At 43.9% G+C, this 25,057-nt stretch overlaps 1 protein-coding gene across 1 annotated transcript in view; it reads left to right on the forward strand.

Annotated features, from left to right (window-relative positions):
* Positions 1–25,057, forward strand: part of vwf (von Willebrand factor) — a 168,686-nt gene that overhangs the window by 103,628 nt on the left and 40,001 nt on the right. The window contains exons 42-49 of the mRNA XM_045688600.1: positions 3,745–3,816; positions 8,942–9,046; positions 14,838–15,043; positions 15,117–15,266; positions 19,124–19,240; positions 22,878–23,061; positions 23,296–23,336; positions 23,983–24,099. Coding sequence (XP_045544556.1) covers positions 3,745–3,816; positions 8,942–9,046; positions 14,838–15,043; positions 15,117–15,266; positions 19,124–19,240; positions 22,878–23,061; positions 23,296–23,336; positions 23,983–24,099 — 992 coding nt within the window. The remainder of the gene's footprint in view (positions 1–3,744; positions 3,817–8,941; positions 9,047–14,837; positions 15,044–15,116; positions 15,267–19,123; positions 19,241–22,877; positions 23,062–23,295; positions 23,337–23,982; positions 24,100–25,057) is intronic.

Genomic DNA, 25,057 nt, shown 5'->3' on the forward strand with positions numbered 1-25,057 from the left:
CTGCATTGATCATAAAGGTAAAACACACATACAGACCGACCCTGCATTGATCATAAAGGTAAAACACACATACAGACCGACCCTGCATTGATCATAAAGGTAAAACACACATACAGTGTTGTGGAAAAGTAATTTGCCCCCTTTGTAATTTCTCTATTTTTGCATATTTATGATGCTGAATGTTATCCGATTGTCAACCAAAACCTAATATTAAATAAAGGGAACATGAGTGAGCAATTGAAACAATTGCATACCTTTTTTTTATGAAAAAAATTAAAGAAGTATGTAACATCAAATCAAATTTTATTAGTCATATGCGTCGAATGCAACAGGTAGACCTTACAGTGAAATGCTGAATGCAACAGGTAGACCTTACAGTGAAATGCTGAATGCAACAGGTAGACCTTACAGTGAAATGCTGAATGCAACAGGTAGACCTTACAGTGAAATGCTGAATGCAACAGGTAGACCTTACAGTGAAATGCTGAATGCAACAGGTAGACCTTACAGTGAAATGCTGAATGCAACAGGTAGACCTTACAGTGAAATGCTGAATACAACAGGTAGACCTTACAGTGAAATGCTGAATGCAACAGGTAGACCTTACAGTGAAATGCTGAATACAACAGGTAGACCTTACAGTGAAATGCTGAATGCAACAGGTAGACCTTACAGTGAAATGCTGAATGCAACAGGTAGACCTTACAGTGAAATGCTGAATGCAACAGGTAGACCTTACAGTGAAATGCTGAATGCAACAGGTAGACCTTACAGTGAAATGCTGAATGCAACAGGTAGACCTTACAGTGAAATGCTGAATGCAACAGGTAGACCTTACAGTGAAATGCTGAATGCAACAGGTAGACCTTACAGTGAAATGCTGAATGCAACAGGTAGACCTTACAGTGAAATGCTGAATGCAACAGGTAGACCTTACAGTGAAATGCTGAATGCAACAGGTAGACCTTACAGTGAAATGCTGAATGCAACAGGTAGACCTTACAGTGAAATGCTGAATGCAACAGGTAGACCTTACAGTGAAATGCTGAATGCAACAGGTAGACCTTACAGTGAAATGCTGAATGCAACAGGTAGACCTTACAGTGAAATGCTGAATGCAACAGGTAGACCTTACAGTGAAATGCTGAATGCAACAGGTAGACCTTACAGTGAAATGCTGAATGCAACAGGTAGACCTTACAGTGAAATGCTGAATGCAACAGGTAGACCTTACAGTGAAATGCTGAATGCAACAGGTAGACCTTACAGTGAAATGCTGAATGCAACAGGTAGACCTTACAGTGAAATGCTGAATGCAACAGGTAGACCTTACAGTGAAATGCTGAATGCAACAGGTAGACCTTACAGTGAAATGCTGAATGCAACAGGTAGACCTTACAGTGAAATGCTGAATGCAACAGGTAGACCTTACAGTGAAATGCTGAATGCAACAGGTAGACCTTACAGTGAAATGCTGAATGCAACAGGTAGACCTTACAGTGAAATGCTGAATGCAACAGGTAGACCTTACAGTGAAATGCTGAATGCAACAGGTAGACCTTACAGTGAAATGCTTACTTACAGGCACTTAACCAACAATGCAGTTTACAAAACACGAATAAGAATAAGAAATAAAAGTAACAAGTAGTTAAAGAGCAGCAGTAAAAGAACAAAAGCGAGTCTATATACAGGGGGTACCGGTACAGAGTCAATGTGGAGGCTATATACAGGGGGTACCGGTACAGAGTCAATGTGGAGGCTATATACAGGGGGTACCGGTACAGAGTCAATGTGGAGGCTATATACAGGGGGTACCGGTACAGAGTCAATGTGGAGGCTATATACAGGGGGTACCGGTACAGAGTCAATGTGGAGGCTATATACAGGGGGTACCGGTACAGAGTCAATGTGGAGGCTATATACAGGGGGGTACCGGTACAGAGTCAATGTGGAGGCTATATACAGGGGGTACCGGTACAGAGTCAATGTGGAGGCTATATACAGGGGGTACCGGTACAGAGTCAATGTGGAGGCTATATACAGGGGGTACTGGTACAGAGTCAATGTGGAGGCTATATACAGGGGGTACCGGTACAGAGTCAATGTGGAGGCTATATACAGGGGGTACTGGTACAGAGTCAATGTGGAGGCTATATACAGGGGGTACCGGTACAGAGTCAATGTGGAGGCTATATACAGGGGGTACCGGTACAGAGTCAATGTGCGGGGGTACTGGTTAGTCGAGGTAATATGTACATGTAGGTGGAGTTATTAAAGTAACTATGCGTAGGTAATAACAGAGAGTAGCAGCGGCGTAAAGGGGGGGGGGGGGGAGCAATGCAAATAGTCTGTGTATCTATTTCATTAGCTGTTCAGGAGTCTTATGGCTTGGGGGTAGAAGCTGTTTAGAAGCCTCTTGGACCTAGACTTGGCGCTCCGGAACCGCTTGCCATGCGGTAGCAGAGAGAACAGTCTATGACTGGGGTGGCTGGAGTCTTTGACAATTTTTAGGGCCTTCCTCTGACACTGCCTGGTATAGAGGTCCTGAAGCTTGGCCCCAGTGATGTACTGGGCTGTACGCACTACCCTCTGTATGTGACTAATGATCCAATGCCCCTGTGTGAAAAAGTAATTGCCCCCTTACACTCAATATACTGGTTGTGCTACCTTTAGCTGTTTGGATCATTGTCTTGCTGAATAACCCAGCTACACTTCAGCTTCAGCTCCCAGACGGATGGCCTGACATTCTCCTGTAGAATTCTCTGATACAGAGCAGAATTCATAGTTATTTCTGTTAAGGCAAGTTGTCCTGGTCCTGAGGAAGCAAAGTAACCCCAAACCATCACACTACCACAACCATGCTTGACCGTTGGTATGAAGTTCTTACTGTGGAATGCAGTGTTTGGTTGTCTCCAGACATAGGTTGACTCGTTTGCCAAAAAGCACCTGGAAGATCATCAAGACTCTTGGAAGAATGTTCTATGGACAGACGAGTTAAAGGAATGTTCTATAGACAGATGAGTTAAAACTATAACTTCTCTGCATCAAAGAATTCTACAGGAGAATGTCAGGCCATGGGTCTGTGAGCTGAAGCTGAAGTGCAGCTGGGTCATGCAATAAGACAATGATCCAAATCACACAAACAAGTCTACATGAAAATGGTTAAAAAGCAACAAATTTGATGTTTTGGAATGGCCTAGACAAAATCCAGACCGAATCCCAATTGAGATGTTGTAGCTGGACTTGAAACGAGCAGTTCATGCTTGAAAAGCCACAAATGTTTCTGAGTTACAGCAGTTCTGCATGGAAGAGTGGGCCAAAATTCCTCCACTGTGACGTGAGAGACTGATCAACAACTACAGGAAGCGTTTGGTTGCAGCCATTGCAGCTAAAGGTGGCACGACCAGTTATTGAGTGTAAGGGGCAATTACTTTTTCACACAGAGGAATTGGGTGTTGCTTAACTTAGTTAATACATTTTTTTAGTATATATTTTTTATTTGCATATTCAGGTTCTCTTTATCTAATATCAGGTTTTGGTTGAAGATCTGATAACATTCAGTATCAAAAATATGCAAAAATAGAGAAAATCAGAAAGGTGGCAAATACTTTATCGGCACTGTACGTCCATTTTATACATCCATCGATACATCCAAATGTATACAGATACACACACACAGTACACTCAAACACACATACTCAGTGGAGAATGTGTGTGTGCGTGTGTGTGCGTGTGGGTGTGCAGCTCCAGCGTGTGGACCCTGTGAGGTTCTGAGGGAGAAGAGGGAGTCCAAGTGTTGTCCGGAATACGAGTGTGGTATGTACTACATTATTAGAATTCTTTACTAATATATATGGTATATTAGAATACTACACTACTAGAATACTATAGTAATATATACTGTGTATTAAATCAAATCAAATGTATTGGTCACATACAGATGTTATTGTGGGTGTAGCAAAATGCTTGATACTATATTATAATACTACACTACTAGAATACTCTACTAATATATATTTTCTTTACAATACTATACTAATATATACTGTATATTATAACACTACTAAATTACTATACCTACAATATATTATAATACTACACCACACTGTATACAATACAACAATACATTAATACAGTCCAAGTGTTTTCCGGAGTACCAGTGTGGTAGCTGCAGGGCTATAGCGGCATGACAGCGCATCCAGCTTAATGTTCTTGGATCCTGGTTGGTAGGAGAGGGAGAAGTTGAACCGGGTGAAGAGCAGGGCCCACCTAGCTTGCCTGGAATTTAGACGCTTGGTGGTGCAGAGATACTCCAGGTTCTTGTGGTTGGTCCACACGATGAATGGGTGTTCCGCCCCCTCCAGCCAGGGCCTCCACTCCTCCAACGCCATCTTCACCGCGAGTAGCTCACGATTCCCCACATCGTAGTTCTTCTCCGTGGCGTTTAGGCAATGGGAGAAGAAGGCGCAGGGATGTAACTTGAGGTTCAGGGCAGAACGCTGGGACAGGACAGCCCCCACACGGACATCCAAAGCAGTGGCCTCCACCACGAACTCGCGGGATTGGTCAGGAAGAACCAAGATGGGAGCTGTGGTGAAACGGTGTTTGAGATCCCGGAATGTCCGGTCAGCAGCTGGGGACCACGTGAACGGAACCTTGGAAGTGGTGAGTATAGATGGGGGAAGCCAGGGTGCTGTAACCCCGGATAAAGCGGCGATAAAAGTTGGCGAATCCCAGGAAACTTTGTAGCTGCACCCTGGACGTAGGCTGGGGCCAATCCACCACCACTCTCACCTTCCCGGGATTCATCTGTACATTCCCCACAGCGATGATGTAACCCAGAATGGGGATGGTGAAGCGATAGAATTTGCACTTCTCTGCTTTTACAAAAAGCTGGTTCTCCAGGAGGCGTTGGAGCACCTGTCAGATGTGGAGCACGTGTTCTTGGGCGGTGCGGGAGAAGATGAGGATGTCGTTGAGGTCGTCGAAGTCGAACCGGTTCAACATGTCACAGAGAACATCATTAACCAGAGCATGGAACACAGTTGGGGCGTTGGTAAGGCCAAATGGCATGACCAGACACTCGTAGTGACCGCTGGCTGTGTTGAAGGCAGTCTTCCACTCGTCCCATTCCCGTATCCGCACCAGGGGATAGGCGTTCCGTAGGTCCAGCTTGGAGAACACGGTGTCCCCCTGGAGCGGCTCGAAGGCCATCGAGATGAGTGGTAGCAGGTAGCGGTTCTTCCCCGTAATGTCATTGAGGCCCCAGTAGTCGATGCACGGGCACAGGGTTTTGTCCTTCTTCTCCACAAAGAAGATCCCTGCACCGGCGGGGGATACAGAAGGACGGATGAACCCTGCAGCTAGGGAGTCCTCAATGTAGGTCTCCATAGCCTTGGTCTCTGGACCCGACAGAAAGAACAGTCATCCCCAGGGCGGAGTGGTGCCTGGGAGAAGGTCAATTCCGCAGTCGTAGGGTCAGTGCCATGGAAACGAATTGGCCTTACTGAACACCTTCTGGAGGTCCTGGTACTCCGCGGGAATGGTGGAGAGGTCCGGGGCAACTTCCGAGCCCACAGGAATACGTCCCTGGGCAGGCTGCGCTGACTTCAGACAATGGGCGTGGCAGAACGGGCTCCAGCCCATAATGGCACCAGCAGTCCAGTCTATAATGGGATTGTGCCACTGGAGCCAAGATGTTCCCGTGGTACAATGGTTCCCTGACACTCGTAGGTTGATAGGAGTGGTATTGTGAGTGACCCGGCCTATAGAGCGCCAGTCCAACGTCCATGGAAATGGAGAGGGGCTGAGTGGGGATGCCCAGCTTGGACACCAGAGTAGCGTCCAAAAAAAACTCTCATTTGCCCCAGAGTCGATGAGTACCCAGAGAGATTTCTACTGATTCCCCCACAGCAGGATGGCATGGAAAGGGGTGCGAGTAAGGGGAGAGGAAAAGTTCTCCATAAGGCCCACCAGAGTACTCACCTCTTCTTAATGAACCTGGTTTTTAAATGGGCAGGTAGCTACGAAATGTTCTATAGCTCCACAATATAGACAGCTCTGGGTGTAGTGTCGGAGTAAGCCCTCAGCCGGAGTCAATCTAGCCCTGCCCAGGTGTCTGGACTCTGAAGGAGCTGGCCTTCGGTAATTCCTGAGAGAACTCGGGTGATGTCGGGTTCATGTAGACTTTGGGGACGGACATGTAGACTTTGGGGTACTCCGGGATTCTTCGGAGGCAAGGTGGGAATCAAGGGCGGGGTGACAGGGCACAGATTCCCTCTCCTTCCTACGTTCTCGAAGCCGCCCATCGATTCGGATGCTCAAGGCTATGAGGGAGTCAAGGTCCAAGGGCAGCTCCCGGGCTGTAAGCTCATTTATGACCACCTCCGATAATCCATGAAGGAACATGTCGAACAATGCTTCCAGGTTCCAGGCACTCTCAGCCGCCAACATGCGAAAATCCATCGCATAGTCTGCCACACTACGGGAGTCTTGACGTAGCTGGAGCAGCTTATGAGCAGCCTCTCTCCCAGACAACGGAGAATCAAACACCTTACGAACTTCCGCTTTGAACTCCTCCTAGCCTGAGGAAGATGGCGGACTGTTGCTCCCACATCGTGTGCCCTCCCGGACATGAGCGTTATGATGTACACTATCCTCGAGCGGTCCGAGGGGAACGAAGAAGGCTGCAGGGTGAAAATTGAGGGAGCACTGGGAGAGAAAAGCCTGGCAGGTTACGGATTCTCCAGCATAGCGCTCCGGAAGAGGTAAAGCGGGGTTCTCGGGACACTGGGGTAGGCTGGAATATTATGTGTGACCTGCTGCCCTGTGGGGAATCCATGGAATTGCTCCAGAAAAGTGTTGAATGCCTGGTCATGGCGTTCTGCCAGGTTATGGAGTCCCTCCCTCCATAAGATAGGAGCAAGGGGAAAAACGCTGGTGAAACAGATCAGGTTGCGTCAGTGGTATGTACTACATTACAGTTTTTTCCAACTGCTTACACACGTTTTCAAAACTGTCTCCTTTTTTTCAAAACTCTACACACAATTCCCTAAACTGCACACACAAAATGCAAAATGCCTCACATCTCCTTCAAAATGTAACACTGCATTCAAAATGCCATAAACACATGTCAGAATGAAGCATTTGCATCAAATGGCAAACACTGCTTTCATAATAGTACATTTTTGGATATACCTTGTAAACACTGTTCTAAATCTAAAGCTCTTTGGTCTTTCATAGGCTTATATCTACATTTCAATACAATGTTCTACAGTGAAAGTAATCTGCTGAGATGGGTAACAAGTACACTGTAAACACCAATGCAATGTAGAAACAGAAAATATTTATTAGGCCAAACATTACTGTTGTATACAGTAGCATACAACAAAACCATAAACATATGTAAACCAAAAGTATATTCTTTAGAATACAGTAAAGAACACAATTGTGTGGGGGGGGTCCCGGGGGGCAGTCCAGGAATTGGTAGGGGGGGGGCAGTCACCAGTGCTAAGCTTCGCTTCATCTCTTCTCCGGGCTGGGTCTGGCCACAATACTTCGTCCACATCACAAGTTACGTTTTCTCTTGCCAAACATCGAGGGAAGTATCTCCTAGCATGGCGTATCCAACCTTGGACAGAGGCAACCTCTATGTCCCCACATGCGTCCTCCATTGCCTGGAGAAGCGGCATGCGGGCATAGGGTTGGCGATCATACACTTTCCAGCGCCAGGCTGAGAAGAATTCCTCTATGGGATTTAGAAAAGGTGAATATGGGGGTAGGTACAAAACTACAAATTGTGGATGGGTGGCAAACCAGTTTTGGACCAGAACAGCCCGGTGAAAACTAACATTGTCCCATAAAACCACAAATCTAGCAGGCTCCTGATCTGGATCAGGGACAAGCATTGTGTAAATTGCATCCAGAAAAGTGAGCATATGGCCGGTGTTGTACGGACCCAGTGTGGCATTGTGATGGAGGACCCCGTTTTGAGTGATGGCAGCACACATAGTTATATTACCCCCACGCTGTCCAGGGACATTGGTAATTGCCCTCTGTCCTATTGTGTGTGTGACCTGGTGAATAAGTGTAGCATTTTGATTGGTTGTGTTTGGAAAAGGAAAGCAAGTCACTTCCTGTTAGATTTTTGTGTTTTAGGTAGAGAATTGTGTGTAGTGTTTTGAAAAAAGTGTTTTATGCAATTGACAACTGAGTCAAAGGCTGAGAAATAGCTTATGGTTTTGGATATTTGGTGTGTAGTTTTGCACTTTGAGAAGTTTCAAAAATCGTGTGACATGAAAAGATTTTGTGTAAGCAGTTGGAAAAAACGGTATTAAAATACTACAACACTATTCTATATAGTACTAATATGTACTATAATGCACTATATTGGACTACTATACTGTGGTCTACACTAATACTACTGTATGTGTAGTGTGTGATACTATAATACTGTGTACTATGAGTGTGAGTGTGTGTGTGTGCATCGTCTTGTGTGTGTGTGTGTACTCTGTGTGTGTGTGTGTGTGTGTGTGTGTGTGTGTGATGTATTTCTGTGTGTGTGTGTGTGTGTGTGTGTGTGTGTGTGATGTATTTCTGTGTGTGTGTGTGTGTGTGTGATGTATTTCTGTGTATTTTTGTGTGTGTACTGTGTGTGTGTGATGTATTTGTGTGTGTGTGTGTGTGTGTGTGTGTGTGTGTGTGTGTGTGTGTGTGTGTGTGTGTGTGTGTGTGTGTGTGTGTGTGATGTATTTCTGTGTATTTTTGTGTGTGTGATGTATTTGTGTGTGTTTACTGGGGTGTGTGTAGTGTGTTTGTGTAGTGTATGTGTGATGTATTTCTGTGTATTTGTGTGTGTGTGTGATGTATGTGTGATGTATTTCTGTGTATTTTTGTGTGTGTGATGTATTTGTGTGTGTTTACTGGGTGTGTGTGTGTGTAGTGTGTGACCTGGTGAGTTGCCAGCTGCCGGAGGTTCCTCGCTGTGAAGACGGTCTGACTGTGGTGCTGACTAACCCTGGAGAGTGTCAACCCATTCATCACTGTGGTGAGTAAGACACACTGTAACGGTTTTGACTTGAGGTTATCGTTTATAGGGGTGCCAGGTAGGTTGTGCCTACCAGAGAAAATATTGGTTTCTCCTTTTGGTTTGGGAGGGAATGAGTCCCGTCTGGTCCATCAAGTCTACCCCAATACAAAGGACTCATGTAAAAGTCAGGATGGAAATACACTTTTCATAAACCCTTAAAACAATGGAAATAACTTCAAAACAACTGTATTCTTTTGCGTGGGTTGTATTAACAACATAAATGATCACACACACAACAATATAACAAATAATGAGCTCTGGTTCCTCCAGAAATGTCCTGTACCTCGGGCCTAAAAAGAGTCCAGCCCGGTAAACAAGTTCAGGGAGCTCAAGTGACCTTAGTCACGCAATGGTTGTCCGTTCATACCAGTATAGCGTAAACCCAGTGTCAATCATACAATCAAAATAACAAATATTTTACCACACAACTATAAAGTGTATCACATCTTAATAAGTCCTCAACTACAACTAACTACATAAATCATCACGGTATCTGGATATCTGACTATCTGGATGTCTGGATATCTGACTATCTGACTATCTGGATGTCTGGATATCTGGATATCTGACTATCTGGCTGTCTGGATATCTGACTATCAAGGACTATCTGGATATCTGGATATCTGACTATCTGGATATCTGACTATCTGGATGTCTGGATATCTGACTATCTGACTATCAAGGACTATCTGGATATCTGGATATCTGGACTATCTGACTATCTGGATGTCTGGATATCTGAATATCTGAATATCTGAATATCTGGATATCTGGATATCTGACTATCAAGGACTATCTGGATATCTGACTATCAAGGACTATCTGGATATCTGACTATCAAGGACTATCTGGATATCTGGAAATCTGACTATCAAGGACTATCTGGATATCTGACTATCTGACTATCTGACTATCTGGATATCTGACTATCTGGATATCTGACTATCTGGCTGTCTGAATATCTGACTAACTGGATATCTGGATATCTGGATATCTGACTATTGGGATATCTGGATATCTGGATATCTGACTATCTGACTATCTGGATATCTGACTAACTGGATATCTGGATATCTTACTATCTGTCTATCTGAGTATCTGGATATCTGACTATCTGACTATCTGGATACCTGGATATCTGACTATCTGGATATCTGGATATCTGACTATCTGACAATCTGACAATCTGACTATCTGGATATATGACTAACTGGATATCTGGATATCTTACTATCTGTCTATCTGAGTATCTGGATATCTGGATATCTGACTATCTGACTATCTGGATACCTGACTATCTGGATATCTGGATATCTGACTATCTGACTATCTGACAATCTAACTATCTGGATATCTGACTAACTGGATATCTGGATATCTGACTATCTGGATGTCTGGATATCTGACTATCTGACTATCTGGCTGTCTGGATATCTGACTAACTGGATATCTGGATATCTGGATATCTGACTATTGGGATATCTGGATATCTGGATATCTGGATATCTGACTATCTGACTATCTGGATATATGACTAACTGGATATCTGGATATCTTACTATCTGTCTATCTGAGTATCTGGATATCTGGATATCTGACTATCTGGATACCTGGATATCTGACTATCTGACTATCTGAGTATCTGACTATCTGGATGTCTATCTGACTATCTGGATATCTGACTATCTGGAAATTTGACTATCTGACTATGTGGATATCTGACTCTCTGACTATCTGGATATCTGACTATCTGGATATCTGGATATCTGAGTATCTGACTATCTGACTGTCTGGATATCTGACTATCTGGATATCTGGATAGCTGACTATCTGAGTATCTGACTATTTGGATGTCTATCTGACTATCTGGATGTCTATCTGACTATCTGGATAGACTCTCTGACTATCTGGATATCTGACTGTCTGTCTATCTGGATATCTGACTATCTAGATATCTGGATAGCTGACTATCTGAGTATCTGACTATCTGGATATCTGTCAATCTGGATATCTGACTATCTGTCAATCTGGATATCTGACTATCTGACTATCTGGATATCTGACTATCTGGATATCTGGATATCTGGATATGTGGATAATTGGATATCTGTCTGTCTGTCTGTCTATCTGGATATCTGACTCTTTGGATATCTGACTGTCTGGATATCTGACTATCTAGATATCTGGATAGCTGACTATCTGAGTATCTGACTATCTGGATATCTGGATATCTAACAATCTGGATATCTGAACATCTGGATATCTGACTATCTGGATATCTGGAATATCTGACTATCTGACTATCTGTCTATCTGGATAGCTGACTATCTGGATATCTGACTATCTGGATATCTGACTATCTGGATATCTGACTATCTGGATATCTGGATATCTGACTATCTGGATATCTGGATATCTGGATATCTGCATATCTGGATATCTGACTATCTAGATATCTGGATATCTGACTATCTGTATATCTGGATATCTGACTATCTGGATATCTGACTATCTGGATATCTGTTTATCTGGATATCTGGATAGCTGACTATCTTAGTATCTGACTATCTGGATATCTGACTATCTGACTATCTGACGTTCTCACTCTCTGACTTTCTGACTATCTGAATATCTGAACGGACGTTGGTTTTTGTTCACTTGTGTGAGTGATCATTTATGGAGAATATTTTCTTTTTAAATTCAAAAATGTTCCACCATAATTTGCAAATAAATTGATTAAAAATCCTACAATGTGATTTTCTGGATTTTTTTCTTCTCATTTTGTCTGTCATAGTTGAAGTGTACCTATGATGAAAATTACAGGCCTCTCTCATCTTTTTAAGTGGGAGAGCTTGCACAATTGGTGGCTGACTAAATACTCTTTTGCCCCACTGTGTGTATATATATATATATATATATATATATATATATATATATATATATATATATATACAGTTGAAGTCGGAAGTTTACATACACTTAGGTTGGAGTCATTAAAACTCATTTTTCAAACACTACACAAATTTCTTGTTAACAAACTATAGTTTTGGCAAGTCGTTTAGGACATCTACTTTGTGCATGCCACAAGTCATTTTTCCAACAATTGTTTACAGACAGATTATTTCACTCTCACATAGGTACGAGGTTGCAAAGGGCATCAGTGTCTTAACAGCGCGATTTGCCAAGACAAGAAACTCTGAGCGCAGCCCTATCCAGAAATCTGGCAGTGGCTTCTGATTAAATTATATTTTCAGAGAACTGCTTGTTGCAATTTCGATGAGGCTCTCTTGTTCAGATATCGGTAAATGGACTGGAGGCAGAGCATGAAAGGGATAATGAATCCAGTTGTTTGTGTCGTCCGTTTCAGGAAAGTACCTGCATAATTGCGCACCCAACTCACTCGGGTGCTTCACTATATCACATTTGACATTGTCCGTAAACTTGAGTTAATTTGCATACAAAAAATCATACAATGATGGAAAAACCTGTGTGTTGTCCTTGTTAATGCAGACAGAAAAGAGCTCCAACTTCTTAATCATAGCCTCAATTTTGTCCCGCATGTTGAATATAGTTGCGGAGAGTCCCTGTAATCCCAGATTAAGATCATTCAGGCGAGAAAAAACATCACCCAGATAGGCCAGTCGTGTGAGAAACTCGTTATCATGCAAGCGGTCAAACAAGTGAAAATTATGGTCAGTAAAGAAAACTTTAAACCCGTCTCTCAGTTTAAAAAAAACTTGTGAATACTTTGCCCGTTGATAACTAGCGAGTATGTTGTAAAAGCATTACATGGTCGCTGCTGTCATTTTTACATTTACATTTTAGTCATTTATCAGACGCTGTTATCCAGAGCAATTTATAGTAGTGAATGCATACATTTCAAATCATTTCATACGTTTTTTTTATTTTTTTTCCCGTACTGGCCCCCCGTGGGAATCGAACCCACAACCCTGGCGTTGCAAACACCATGCTCTACCAACTGAGCCACAGGGAAGCACACCCTGTGGCTATGCCGGATTAAGTGATATGACATGCTATTCTATAAAATCCTCTCTCTGTAATTAAAATTACCTGATTAAGCTAATCATGTAAATGTAATTAACTACAAAGTCGGGGCACCACGAAAGAGTGTATATAGAGCTGTTATCTTACGAATAAACTCTTAAAGACCTAGTAATATTGTACATCAATAGCAGTCAATATTATCCGTCACCTTATTTCAGTCTCATCTGAAAGTTATAAACTCTTGGTTATCTTCACGAACCCTGGCTAACAAGTTGAATCAGCAATACAAAATTGGGTTTAATTATTTATTTACTAAATATCTAACTAATCACACAGAATTACATATACACAGAATGCAAATTATGTCATACAGAAAACGCCCCTGGTGGACGGAACCTGTATGATGGCTTGTTACACAAATAGCGGGAAGACTGAGGAACAAAGGGAGAAGCTAAGCTTTGGTAAATACAGTATCTTATGCATTCTAAATTACCGCCCATTTGGAAAAGGGAAATGCAATAAATATTTACTCTGAGCTGCGCTTCGATAGGTTGGTCATAGATACTGGTCGTGTTGCCCAACAGAGATCATGCTGTCCTCGGAAGAATGTCTCTGGTGGTAAATTGCATATGTTGTGGTATCTTCGTTGTGTGTTAGATTGGATATGCCGTCCGTCCTTTCCTAGCCCACGTTCACAGCTGCTGTTGCTAACTCAACAGCTAGGATGTCTCACTTCTTTAGTGAATAAGAGTTCAGAGTTTATACCATTCACAACCAAAGCTCACGCTGAGGTTGGCTTAGTTCTGTAGTTGACATGTTAGTCCTTTTTAACGTATGGACGGTTGTCCTTTCGTCCTCGGAACAGAAGGTTACATTTTCGTCAAGGGCTTATATAGTGGAGGGAGAGAAGGGTGTGTTTCATAGTTTATAACCCATGTCTCTTCACAGGGGCGGGCCACTGATTGAGCAGGGCTCTAACCTTATGAAAACCCAATTCTCTCATTTGGAAGCTAAAATTACATTTCATCTTTTCACAAATAGTTTCATATTCAAACATTTAAATTGCACAACAATTCCATGTGAATCTGATAACTAGAATGTGTAGACTTTCCCAGGTACAGTTTATGTCGTCCTGTCATCAGTCATAATGTCTCAGATGACAACCGAACTGACATCATATTCATTAAGTACCAACGCATATTTTCAACTGGTTCTATTACTGAAATATGGTTCCTTTCCCCCCACCGTTTGATGTTACCAGACTCTCTATGTTTAACAAAGGCTATTCAAGAGTCCTTCAGTAGAGTCAGAGAGAGAGGGAAGGGAGAAAGGTATTTATGGGGGGTCATAAACCTTACCCACAGGCCAACGTCATGACACTGCCCATATCATTGCATAATGCAGAAACTACACGAGAGTTCAGGGGCCTTGCTAACTTTGTAGTGTTTATAGTGTTCATTGTAGTGTCCAAAACACCTTTCAAGCTCTCAGGCATTCCCTTACATTACACACACTTTAACTCTCGGTTGATGCTGCAAGTGGCGTCGGTAGCAACTGCTTGCAAACGCGTTACCACTCTCGCTCTCTCTCTCTCTCTCTCTCTCTCTCTCTCTCTCTCTCTCTCTCTCTCTCTCTCTCTCTCTCTCTCTCTCTCTCACTCACACTCACTCTCTCTCACTCTCTCTCTCTCTCTCTCTCTCTCTCTCTCTCTCTCTCTCTCTCTCACTCTCTTTCTCTCTCTCAGCCTGTAAGAAAGAGGAGTGTTCTCTCCAGGTTCCACCTGCTTGTTCCACCAACCGCCGGCTGTCCGTTAAACAGACGCAGTGCTGTGATTCGTACCAGTGTGTGTGTGACTGTCATAACACCACCCACTCCTGTCCTCCTGGATTCATCACCTCCTCCTCCACCAATGACTGTGGCTGCACCGAGACCGCCTGCCTGCCTGACCAGGTGTGTGTGTGTGTGTGTGTGTGTGTGTGTGTGTGTGTGTGTTTACTCCTCTAATGTTTCTCTGTTCCTTTAGGTGTGTGTGGTAGGAGGCGTGGTCTACCGTGTGGGGAGCCAATGGGAAGAGGGCTGTGAGAAATGCAGCTGCACCCATCAACAGGACACACACACTAACCTGCACATCGCTCAGTGTGTCCCACCTGTCTGTGACCACTCCTGTCCTCTGGTGACTATATATACACAAACTAACCTGCACATCGCTCTGTGTCCCATTACACACACTACACACTACACACACTACACACTATACAATACACACACTATACATTACACACACTATACATTACACACACTACACATTACACACACTATACATTACACACACTACACACTACACAATACACACACTACACATTACACACACTACACACTATACAATAAACACACTATACATTACACACACTATAAACACTATACGTTACACACACTATACATTACACACACTATACATTACACACACTATACACACTATACATTACACACACTACACACACTATACATTACACACACTATACACACTATACATTACACACACTATACATTACACACTATACATTACACACACTACACATTACACACACTATACATTACACACACTATACACACTATACATTACACACACTATACACACTATACATTACACACACTATACATTACACACACTATACACACTATACATTACCCACACTATACATTACACACACTATACATTACACACATTACACACACTATACATTACACACATTACACACACTATACATTACACACTATACATTACACACACTATACATTACACACACTATACACTACACACACTATACATTACACACTATACATTACACACACTATACATTACACACACTATACTGTCATGTCCTGACCAGTAAAGGGGTTATTTGTTATTGTAGTTTGGTCAGGACGTGGCAGGGGGTGTTTGTTTTATGTGGTTCGGGTTTTGTTGATATATGTGTTTATGTAGAGGGGTGATTGTTTAGAGTATTCCAGGGTTTTGGTTATGTTCTATGTTGTGTATTTCTATGCTCTATCTATGTTGTGTATTTCTTTGTGTTGGCCTGGTTCCTCTCAATCAGGAACAGCTGTACATCGTTGTTGCTGATTGAGAGTCATACTTAGGTAGCCCTGTTTTCACCTGTCCCTTGTGGGAAGTTGTTGTTGCACTGCTGTGTTAGCCTGCAATACTGTTCGCTCGCACGTTTTCTTGTTTTGTTAATTAAGTGTTCTAAAAAATATAAAATGAGCACTCAACCCGCTGCGCCTTGGTCCAGTATATACGACGACCGTTACAGAACTTCCCACCACAAACGGACCAAGCAGTGGGGTAAGGAGCAGCAGATGAATTATATGGACTTTGGGGAATCATGGACATGGGACGAAATTCTGGACGGGGCTGGACCATGGAGGAAGGCTGGAGTGGACCGGGACTGTTATATTGGTACACGGTTGGCATTTAAGCCTTAGAGGCAGCCCCAATAAAAAAAATTGGGGGGGGCACACGGGTAGTTTGGCTGGGCCAGGGTTAAGACCTAAGCCAACTCCCCGTGCTTATCGGAGGCAGTTTGTTACTGGTCAGGCCCTGTGCTATGGGGTGATGCGCACGGCGTCGAGGCCGAGCATTCACAGGCCGGTGTGCGCGGTGCCAGTGCCCCGCATTTGCCAGGGGGAAGCGGGCATCCAGCCAGTAAGGGTGGTGCCAGTACTGCGCTCGAGACCGCCAGTGCGCATTCATGACCCAGTGTATCCTGTTCACGCTCCTCGCACCAGCCCTGAGGTGCATGTATCCAGTCTGGCACATCCAAAGCCAGCACCACGCACCAGGCCTCCAGTGCGTCAGCCCAGTCCAACTCGTCCTGTTCCTGCTCCTCGCACTAGCCTTGGGGTGCGTGTCTCCAGTCTGGTACCTCCACTACCAGCCCCACACATCAGGCTTTCAGTGCGCAGTCCCCGTCCAGAGCTTCCGACGACAGTACCCCATCCAGAGCTTCCGGCAATAGTGCCTCATCCAGAGCTTCCGGCAACAGTGCCCCGTCCAGACCTTCCGGCAACAGTGCCCCATCCAGAGCTTCCGGCATCAGTGCCCCATCCAGAGCTTCCGGCAACAGTGCCCCATCCAGAGCGTCCGGCAACAGTGTCCTGTCCAGAGCTTCCGGCAACAGTGTCCCGTCCAGAGTGTCCGGCGACAGTGCCCCATCCAGAGTGTCCGGCGACAGTGCCCCGTCTAGAGATGGCCCACAGTCCGGGACCGAGTGAGACGGCCTACAGTCCGGAACCGAGTGAGTCGCCCTACAGTCCAGAACCAGAGCAGCCAGAGTCGCCCTACAGTCCGGAGCTCCCAGAGTCGCACTACAGTCCAGAGCTCCCAGAGTCGCCCTTCTGCTCGAGGTCTACAGCGACGTGCTCCAGCCTGAAGTATTCAGCGGGGGTGGACAGGTTAGGTGGGGGACTAAGGCCAGAGCCTGAGCCACCTCCACAGTAGGAGGTTTGGGGAGGGGGGGTGTAGCACGGGAACTGTCGGTGACGGTAGCCACCCTCCCTTTAGTTTGGGGGGTTTATTTTTGTGTTTCATTTTTGTGTGAGGTGCATCCGGGGTCTGCACCTTTGGGGGGGGGGTACTGTTACGTCCTGACCAGTAAAGGGGTTATTTGTTATTGTAGTTTAGTCAGGACGTGGCAGGGGGGTGTTTGTTTTATGTGGTTCGGGGTTTGTTGATATATGTGTTTATGTAGAGGGGTGTTTGTTTAGAGTATTCGGGGGTTTTGGTTATGTTCTATGTTGTGTATTTCTATGCTCTATCTATGTTGTGTATTTCTTTGTGTTGGCCAGGTATGGCTCTCAATCAGGAACAGCTGTACATCGTTGTTGCTGATTGAGAGTCACACTTAGGTAGCCCTGTTTTCACCTGTCCCTTGTGGGAAGTTGTTGTTGCACTGCTGTGTTAGCAATACTGTTCGTTCGTATGTTTTCTTGTTTTGTTAATTAAGTGTTCTAAATAAAAGATAAAATGAGCACTCAACCCGCTGCGCTTGGTCCAGTATATACGACGACCGTTACATATACATTACACACACTATACACACTATACATTACACACATTATACACACTATACATTACACACACTATACATTACACACATTACACACACTATACTTTACACACACTATACATTACACACACTATACATTACACACACTATACTTTACACACACTATACTTTACACACACTATACATTACACACATTTCCCCCCCTTTCATTACACACATTCATCTGGTACTGGTACTCCCTGTATATAGCTCCACATTGATCTGGTACTGGTACTTCCTGTTTATAGCTCCACATTGATCTGGTACTTCCTGTATATAGCTCCGATACTCCCTGTATATAGCTCCACATTGATCTGGTACTCCCTGTATATAGCTTCACATTGATCTGGTATTGGTACTTCCTGTATATATACCTCCATGTCGATCTGGTACTTGTTCTTCCTGCATATAGCTCCACATTGATCTGGTACGTCCTATATATAGCTCCCCATTGATCTGGTACTTCCTGTATACAGCTCCACATTGATCTGGTACTTCCTGTATGCAGCTCCACATTGATATGGTACTTCCTGTATACAGCTCCACATTGATCTGGTACTTCCTGTATACAGCTCCACATTGATCTGGTGCTTCCTGTATACAGCTCCACATTGATCTGGTACTTCCTGTATACAGCTCCACATTGATCTGGTGCTTCCTGTATACAGCTCCACATTGATCTGGTGCTTCCTGTATACAGCTCCACATTGATCTGGTACTTCATGTATACAGCTCCACATTGATCTGGTACTTCCTGTATATAGCTCCATTCTTGTGTATTGTATTTTACTTGTCTTGTATTATTTTTAATCTCTGCATCGTTAGGAAAGGCTAGTAAACAAGTATTTCTGGTAAAGTCTACACCAGTTGTGTTCAGTGCATGTGACAAATAAAATGACTTATTTGATTTGTGTGTGTGTAGGGCTCAGTGTACCAGCGGTCGGACAGTGAGTGTTGTGGGAGCTGCAGGAAGACCAGTTGTGTGGAGACAGATGGACAGACACCTGGAGACTCACAGACAGACGGACGACTCAGAGAGGTCAATCAATCAATCACATTTATTTATAAAGTCCTTTTTACATCAGTATACAGTGCCTTGCAAAAGTATTCACCCCCTTGGCGTTTTTCCTATTTTGTTGCATTACAACCTGTAATTTAAATTGATTTCTATTTGGATTCCATGTAATTGACATACACAAAATAGTCCAAATTGGTGAAGTGAAATGAAAAAAATTACTTGTTTCAAAAAAGTTGAAAAAAATGTAAAACGGAAAAGTGGTGTTTGCGTATGTATTCACCTCCTTTGCTATTAAGTCCCAAAATAAGATCTGGTGCAACCGATTACCTTCAGAAGTGACATAATTAGTTAAATAAAGTCCAGTTGTGTGCAATCTAAGTGTCACATGATCTGTTACATGATCTCAGTATGTATATACCTGTTCTGAAAGGCCCCAGAGTCTCCAACACCACCAAGCAAGCGGCACCATGAAGAACAAGGAGCTCTCCAAACAGGTCAGGGACAAAGTTGTGGAGAAGTACAGATCAGGGTTGAGTTATAAAAAAATATCTCAAACTTTGAACATCCCACGGAGCACTCTTAAATCCATTATTAAAAAATGGAAAAAATATGGTACCACAACAAACCTGCCAAGAGAGGGCCGCCCACCAAAACTCACAGACCAGGCAAGGAGGGCATTAATCAGAGAGGCAACAAAGAGACCAAAGATAACCCTGAAGGAGCAGCAAAGCTCCACAGCGGAGATTGGAGTATCTGTCCATAGGACCACTTTAAGCCATACACTCCACAGAGCTGGGCTTTACGGAAGAGTGTCCAGAAAAAAGCCATTGCTTAAAGAAAAAAATAATCAAACACGTTTGGTGTTCGCCAAAAGGTATGTGGGAGACTCTCCAAACATATGGAAGAAGGTACTCTGGTCAGATGAGACTAAAATGTAGCTTTTTGGCCATCAAGGAAAACGTGATGTCTGGCGCAAACCCAACACCTCTCAGCACCCCGAGACCACCATCCCCACAAAGAAACATAGTGGTGGCAGCATCATGCTGAGGGGATGTTTTTCATCTGCAGGGACTGGGAAACTGTTCAGAATTGATGGAATGATGGTGCTAAATACAGGGAAATTCTTGAGGGAAACCTGTTTCAGTCTTCCAGAGATTTAAGCTGGGATGGAGGTTCACCTTCTAGCAGGACAATGACCCTAAGCATACTGCTAAAGCAACACTCGAGTGGTTTAAGGGGAAACATTTAAATGTCTTGGAATGACCTAGTAAAAGCCCAGACCTCAATCCAATTGAGAATCTGTGGTATGACTTAACCTCTATGGGACCGGCGGGACGAATTCGTCCCACCTACGTAACAGCCAGTTGAATCCTGTGGCGCGATTTTCAAAACCTTTGAAATGCTATTACTTCAATTTCTCAAACATATGACTATTTTACAGTTATTTAAAGACAAGACTCTCGTTAATCTAACCACACTGTCCGATTTCAAAAAGGCTTTACAACGAAAACAAAACATTAGATTATGTCAGCAGAGTACACAGCCAGAAATAATCAGACACCCATTTTTCAAGCTAGCATATAATGTCACAAAAACCCAGAAGACAGCTAAATGCAGCACTAACCTTTGATGATCTTCATCAGATGACACACCTAGGACATTATGTTATACAAAAGATGCATTTTTTGTTAAATCAAGTTCATATTTATATCAAAAAACAGCTTTTTACATTAGCATGTGACGTTCAGAAAAAGCATACCCCCCGCAAACTTCCGGGGAATTTACTAACAATTTACTAAATTACTCACGATAAACGTTCACAAAAAGCATAACAATTATTTTAAGAATTATAGATACATTACTCCTCTATGCACTCGATATGTCCGATTTTAAAATAGCTTTTCGGATGAAGCACATTTTGCAATATTCTGAGTAGATATCCCGGCATCACAGGGCTAGCTATTTAGACACCCGGCAAGTTTAGCCTTCACCAAAATCCCATTTACTATAACAAAAATGGTCTTAACTTTCCTGTTCTTCATCAGAATGCACTCCCAGGACTTCTACTTCAATAACAAATGTTGGTTTGGTCCCAAATAATCCATCGTTATATCCAAACAGCGTCGTTTTGTTCGTGAGTTCTAGACACTATCCGAAATGGTAAATAACGGTCGCACGCACGGCGCATTTCGTGACAAAACATTTCTAAATATTCCATTACCGTACTTCGAAGCATGTCAACCGCTGTTTAAAATCAATTTTTATGCCATTATTCTCGTAAAAAAGCGATAATATTCCGACCAGGAATCTGCAATTAGCTAAACAGCCGAAGGAAAATACTGCACGGGGTCGAATCGGGCACGCGCCTAATTCCATTGTCCTCTGATGGGCCACTTGGAAAAGGCGATAATGTGTTTCAGCCTGAGGCTGCCTCGTCATCGTTCAGGTTTTTCCCGGGCTCTGAGAGCCTATTGGAGCCCTAGGAAATGTCACGTTACAGCTAAGATCCTGACTCTTCAATACACAGAAGCAACAACAACACCTTGTCAGACAGGCCACTTCCTGCATGAAACCTTCTCAGGTTTTTGCCTGCCATAGGAGTTCTGTTATACTCACAGACACCATTCAAACAGTTTTAGAAACTTTAGGGTGTTTTCTATCCAAAGCCAATAATTATATGCATATTCTAGTTACTGGGCAGGAGTCGTAACCAGATTAAATCGGGTAAGTTTTTTATCCGGATGTGAAAATACTGCCCCCTAGCCCAAAGAAGTTAAAGATTGCTGTATAAGAGCAGGACCCATCCAACTTGAAGGATCTGGAGAAGTTTTGCCTTGAAGAATGGGCAAAAATCCCAGTGTCTAGATGTGCCAAGCTTATAGAGATACCCCAAGAGACTTGCAGCTGTAATTGCTGCAAAAGGTTGCTCAACAAAGTATTGACTTTGGGGAGGTGAATAGTTATGCACGTTCAAGTTTTCTTGTTTGTTTCACAATAAAACAATAAAACATATTTGCATCTTCAAAGTGGTAGGCATGTTGTGTAAATCAAATGATACAACCCCCCAAAAAATCTCTTTTAATTCCAGGTTGTAAGGAAACAAAATAGGAGAAATGCCAAGGGGGTGAATATTTTCTCAAGACACTGTATGTCACAAAGTGCTGTACAGAAACCCAGCCTAAGACCCCAAACAGCAAGTAATGCAGATGTATAAGCACCGTGGCTAGGAAAAACTCCCTAGAAAGGCAGGAACCTAGGAAGAAACCTAGAGAGGAACTAGGCTCTGAGGGGTGCCAGGAGGAGATTATAGAAGGACATGGCCAGTAAGGCCAGATTGTTCTTCAAGAACAATCAAACATGCATAGATGACCAGCAGGTTCTAACAATAATCACAGTGGTTATAGAGGGTGCAACAGGTCAGTACCTCAGGAGTAAATGTCAGATGGATTTTCATAGCCTAACATTCAGAGGTCAAGACAACAGGTCCAGCAGAGAGAGACATGGTCAAACAGCAGGTCCGGTTGAGAGACAGGATGTGTGTGTGTGTGTGTGTGTGTGTGTGTGTGTGTGTGTGTGTGTGTGTGTGTGTGTGTGTGTGTGTGTGTGTGTGTGTGTGTGTGTTTGATATTTTGTGTGTGATGTGTTTATGTCTCTCTAGTTGGGGGAGGTGTGGCGGTCTGCGGAGGATGTGTGTGTGGAGCGTCAGTGTGTGTTGGTGGGAGAGCGAGAGGTTTTCATCACCCACTCCAACGTCAGCTGTCCGTCACTAGACCCCCCCTCCTGTCCCCTGGGAAGCGAGCTACGCTGTGACACATCCGACTGCTGCCCACGCTGCCACTGTGGTACACACACAGTCCATTCTGCAGTTTCAATGTTAAACCAGAAGAGGCCTCTATTTAGCAACAAACAGCAGAACAGAACACAAATTTTTTTAGAGCTAAGTTGACAGACAAGTATTCACTCCCTTTCCTCAATTTCTGTTCACTGATCTATGATGTATTCCAGTGTATTAAACATGAAACAACTGAGACGTCTTGACTGAATAACACCAGAACTATCTGTCTCTTTATCTGCAGCTCCTCAAGATGCCTGTGTCCTCAACCACACTGTGATAGGAGTAGGACAACACACACACACACACACACACATATCACACACACACACACACACACACACACACACACACACACACACACACACACACACACACACATCACACACACACACACATATCACACATCACACACACATATCACACACACACACACACACACACACACACACACATCACACACACATCACACACACACACACACACACACACACACACACACACACACACACACACACACACACATCACACACACACACACACACACACACACACACACACACATATCACACACACACACACACACACACACACACACACACACACACACACACACACACACACACACACACACACACAGACTCACTCATATTCATACACATGTATTTTCTGTGTGTGTATGTGTGTGTGATGTGATATGTGTGTGTGTGTGTGTGTGTGTGTGTGTTATGTGTGTGTGATATGTGTGTGATGTGTGATGTGTGTGTGTGATGTGTGATGTGTGTGTGTGATGTGTGATGTGTGTGTGTGTGTGTGTGTGTGTGTGATATGTGTGTGTGTGTGTGTGATGTGTGTGTGTGTGTGTGTGTGTGTGTGTGTGTGTGTGTGTGTGTGTGTGTGTGTGTGTGTGTGTGTGCGCGTGTGTGCGTAGGCGGAGGAGAGTCTGATGGTGGATCTCTGTACTCACTGCACGTGTTCAGTGGAGGAAGGAGCCGTTCGAAGATACAAGCTGTCCTGTCGACGCATCAGCTGTCCTACCTGCCCTGAGGTAACACACCTTCATCACCATCATCACCACCTTACTTACTTATGGCAGTTCATAGTTGCCGTATGTAATGTAGCTTCCGGGGGTGGGTTATGGAAAGGATATGGCTACTGCTCTCGGTGGCGATGCCATTGCAGGTGAATGTGAAGCCCAATCCGGGAGCTGCATGTTCTGCCACAGCTGGGACATGTTAGGGACTGAATCTGGATAATGAATCTGGAGATTGAATCTGGAGAATATGTGGAAGTATGGTGGGGCCTGTGCTGGCATAACACATCTCTATGGTGGGTATGTTGTGATTCCAGGTGGTTAACTCCGTTACATAGCAAGCTCCAAAGTGAACGCTCAGCTGCAGCTGACTCGAGGTCCCCAGGTTTCATTTGACACTTCCTGAGAGTCTCTTTGAGATGGTCTTCTGCCATAGAGGACATGTCGTGGTAGGTGGGGCATCCTGATCACATGGCCCACCAAGCGAAGTTGTCGACTTGCCAGGGTTGCCTCCATGCTGATGGTTTGGGTTAGGGTTTTAACAGAGGATGGGTTAGGGTTAACTGAGGATGGGTTAGGGTTTTAACAGAGGATGGGTTAGGGTTTTAACAGAGGATGGGTTAGGGTTAACTGAGGATGGGTTAGGGTTAACTGAGGATGGGTTAGGGTTAACAGAGGATGGGTTAGGGTTAACTGAGGATGGGTTAGGGTTTTAACAGAGGATGGGTTAGGGTTAACTGAGGATGGGTTAGGGTTAACTGAGGATAGGTTAGGGTTTTAACAGAGGATGGGTTAGGGTTAACTGAGGATGGGTTAGGGTTAACTGAGGATGGGTTAGGGTTTTAACAGAGGATGGGTTAGGGTTAACTGAGGATGGGTTAGGGTTAACTGAGGATGGGTTAGGGTTAACAGAGGATGGGTTAGGGTTAGGGTTAACTGAGGATGGGTTAGGGTTAACTGAGGATGGGTTAGG

Source organism: Salmo salar, chromosome ssa10 (genome assembly GCF_905237065.1).
Source record: "Salmo salar chromosome ssa10, Ssal_v3.1, whole genome shotgun sequence".
Classification (NCBI taxonomy): domain Eukaryota; kingdom Metazoa; phylum Chordata; class Actinopteri; order Salmoniformes; family Salmonidae; genus Salmo; species Salmo salar.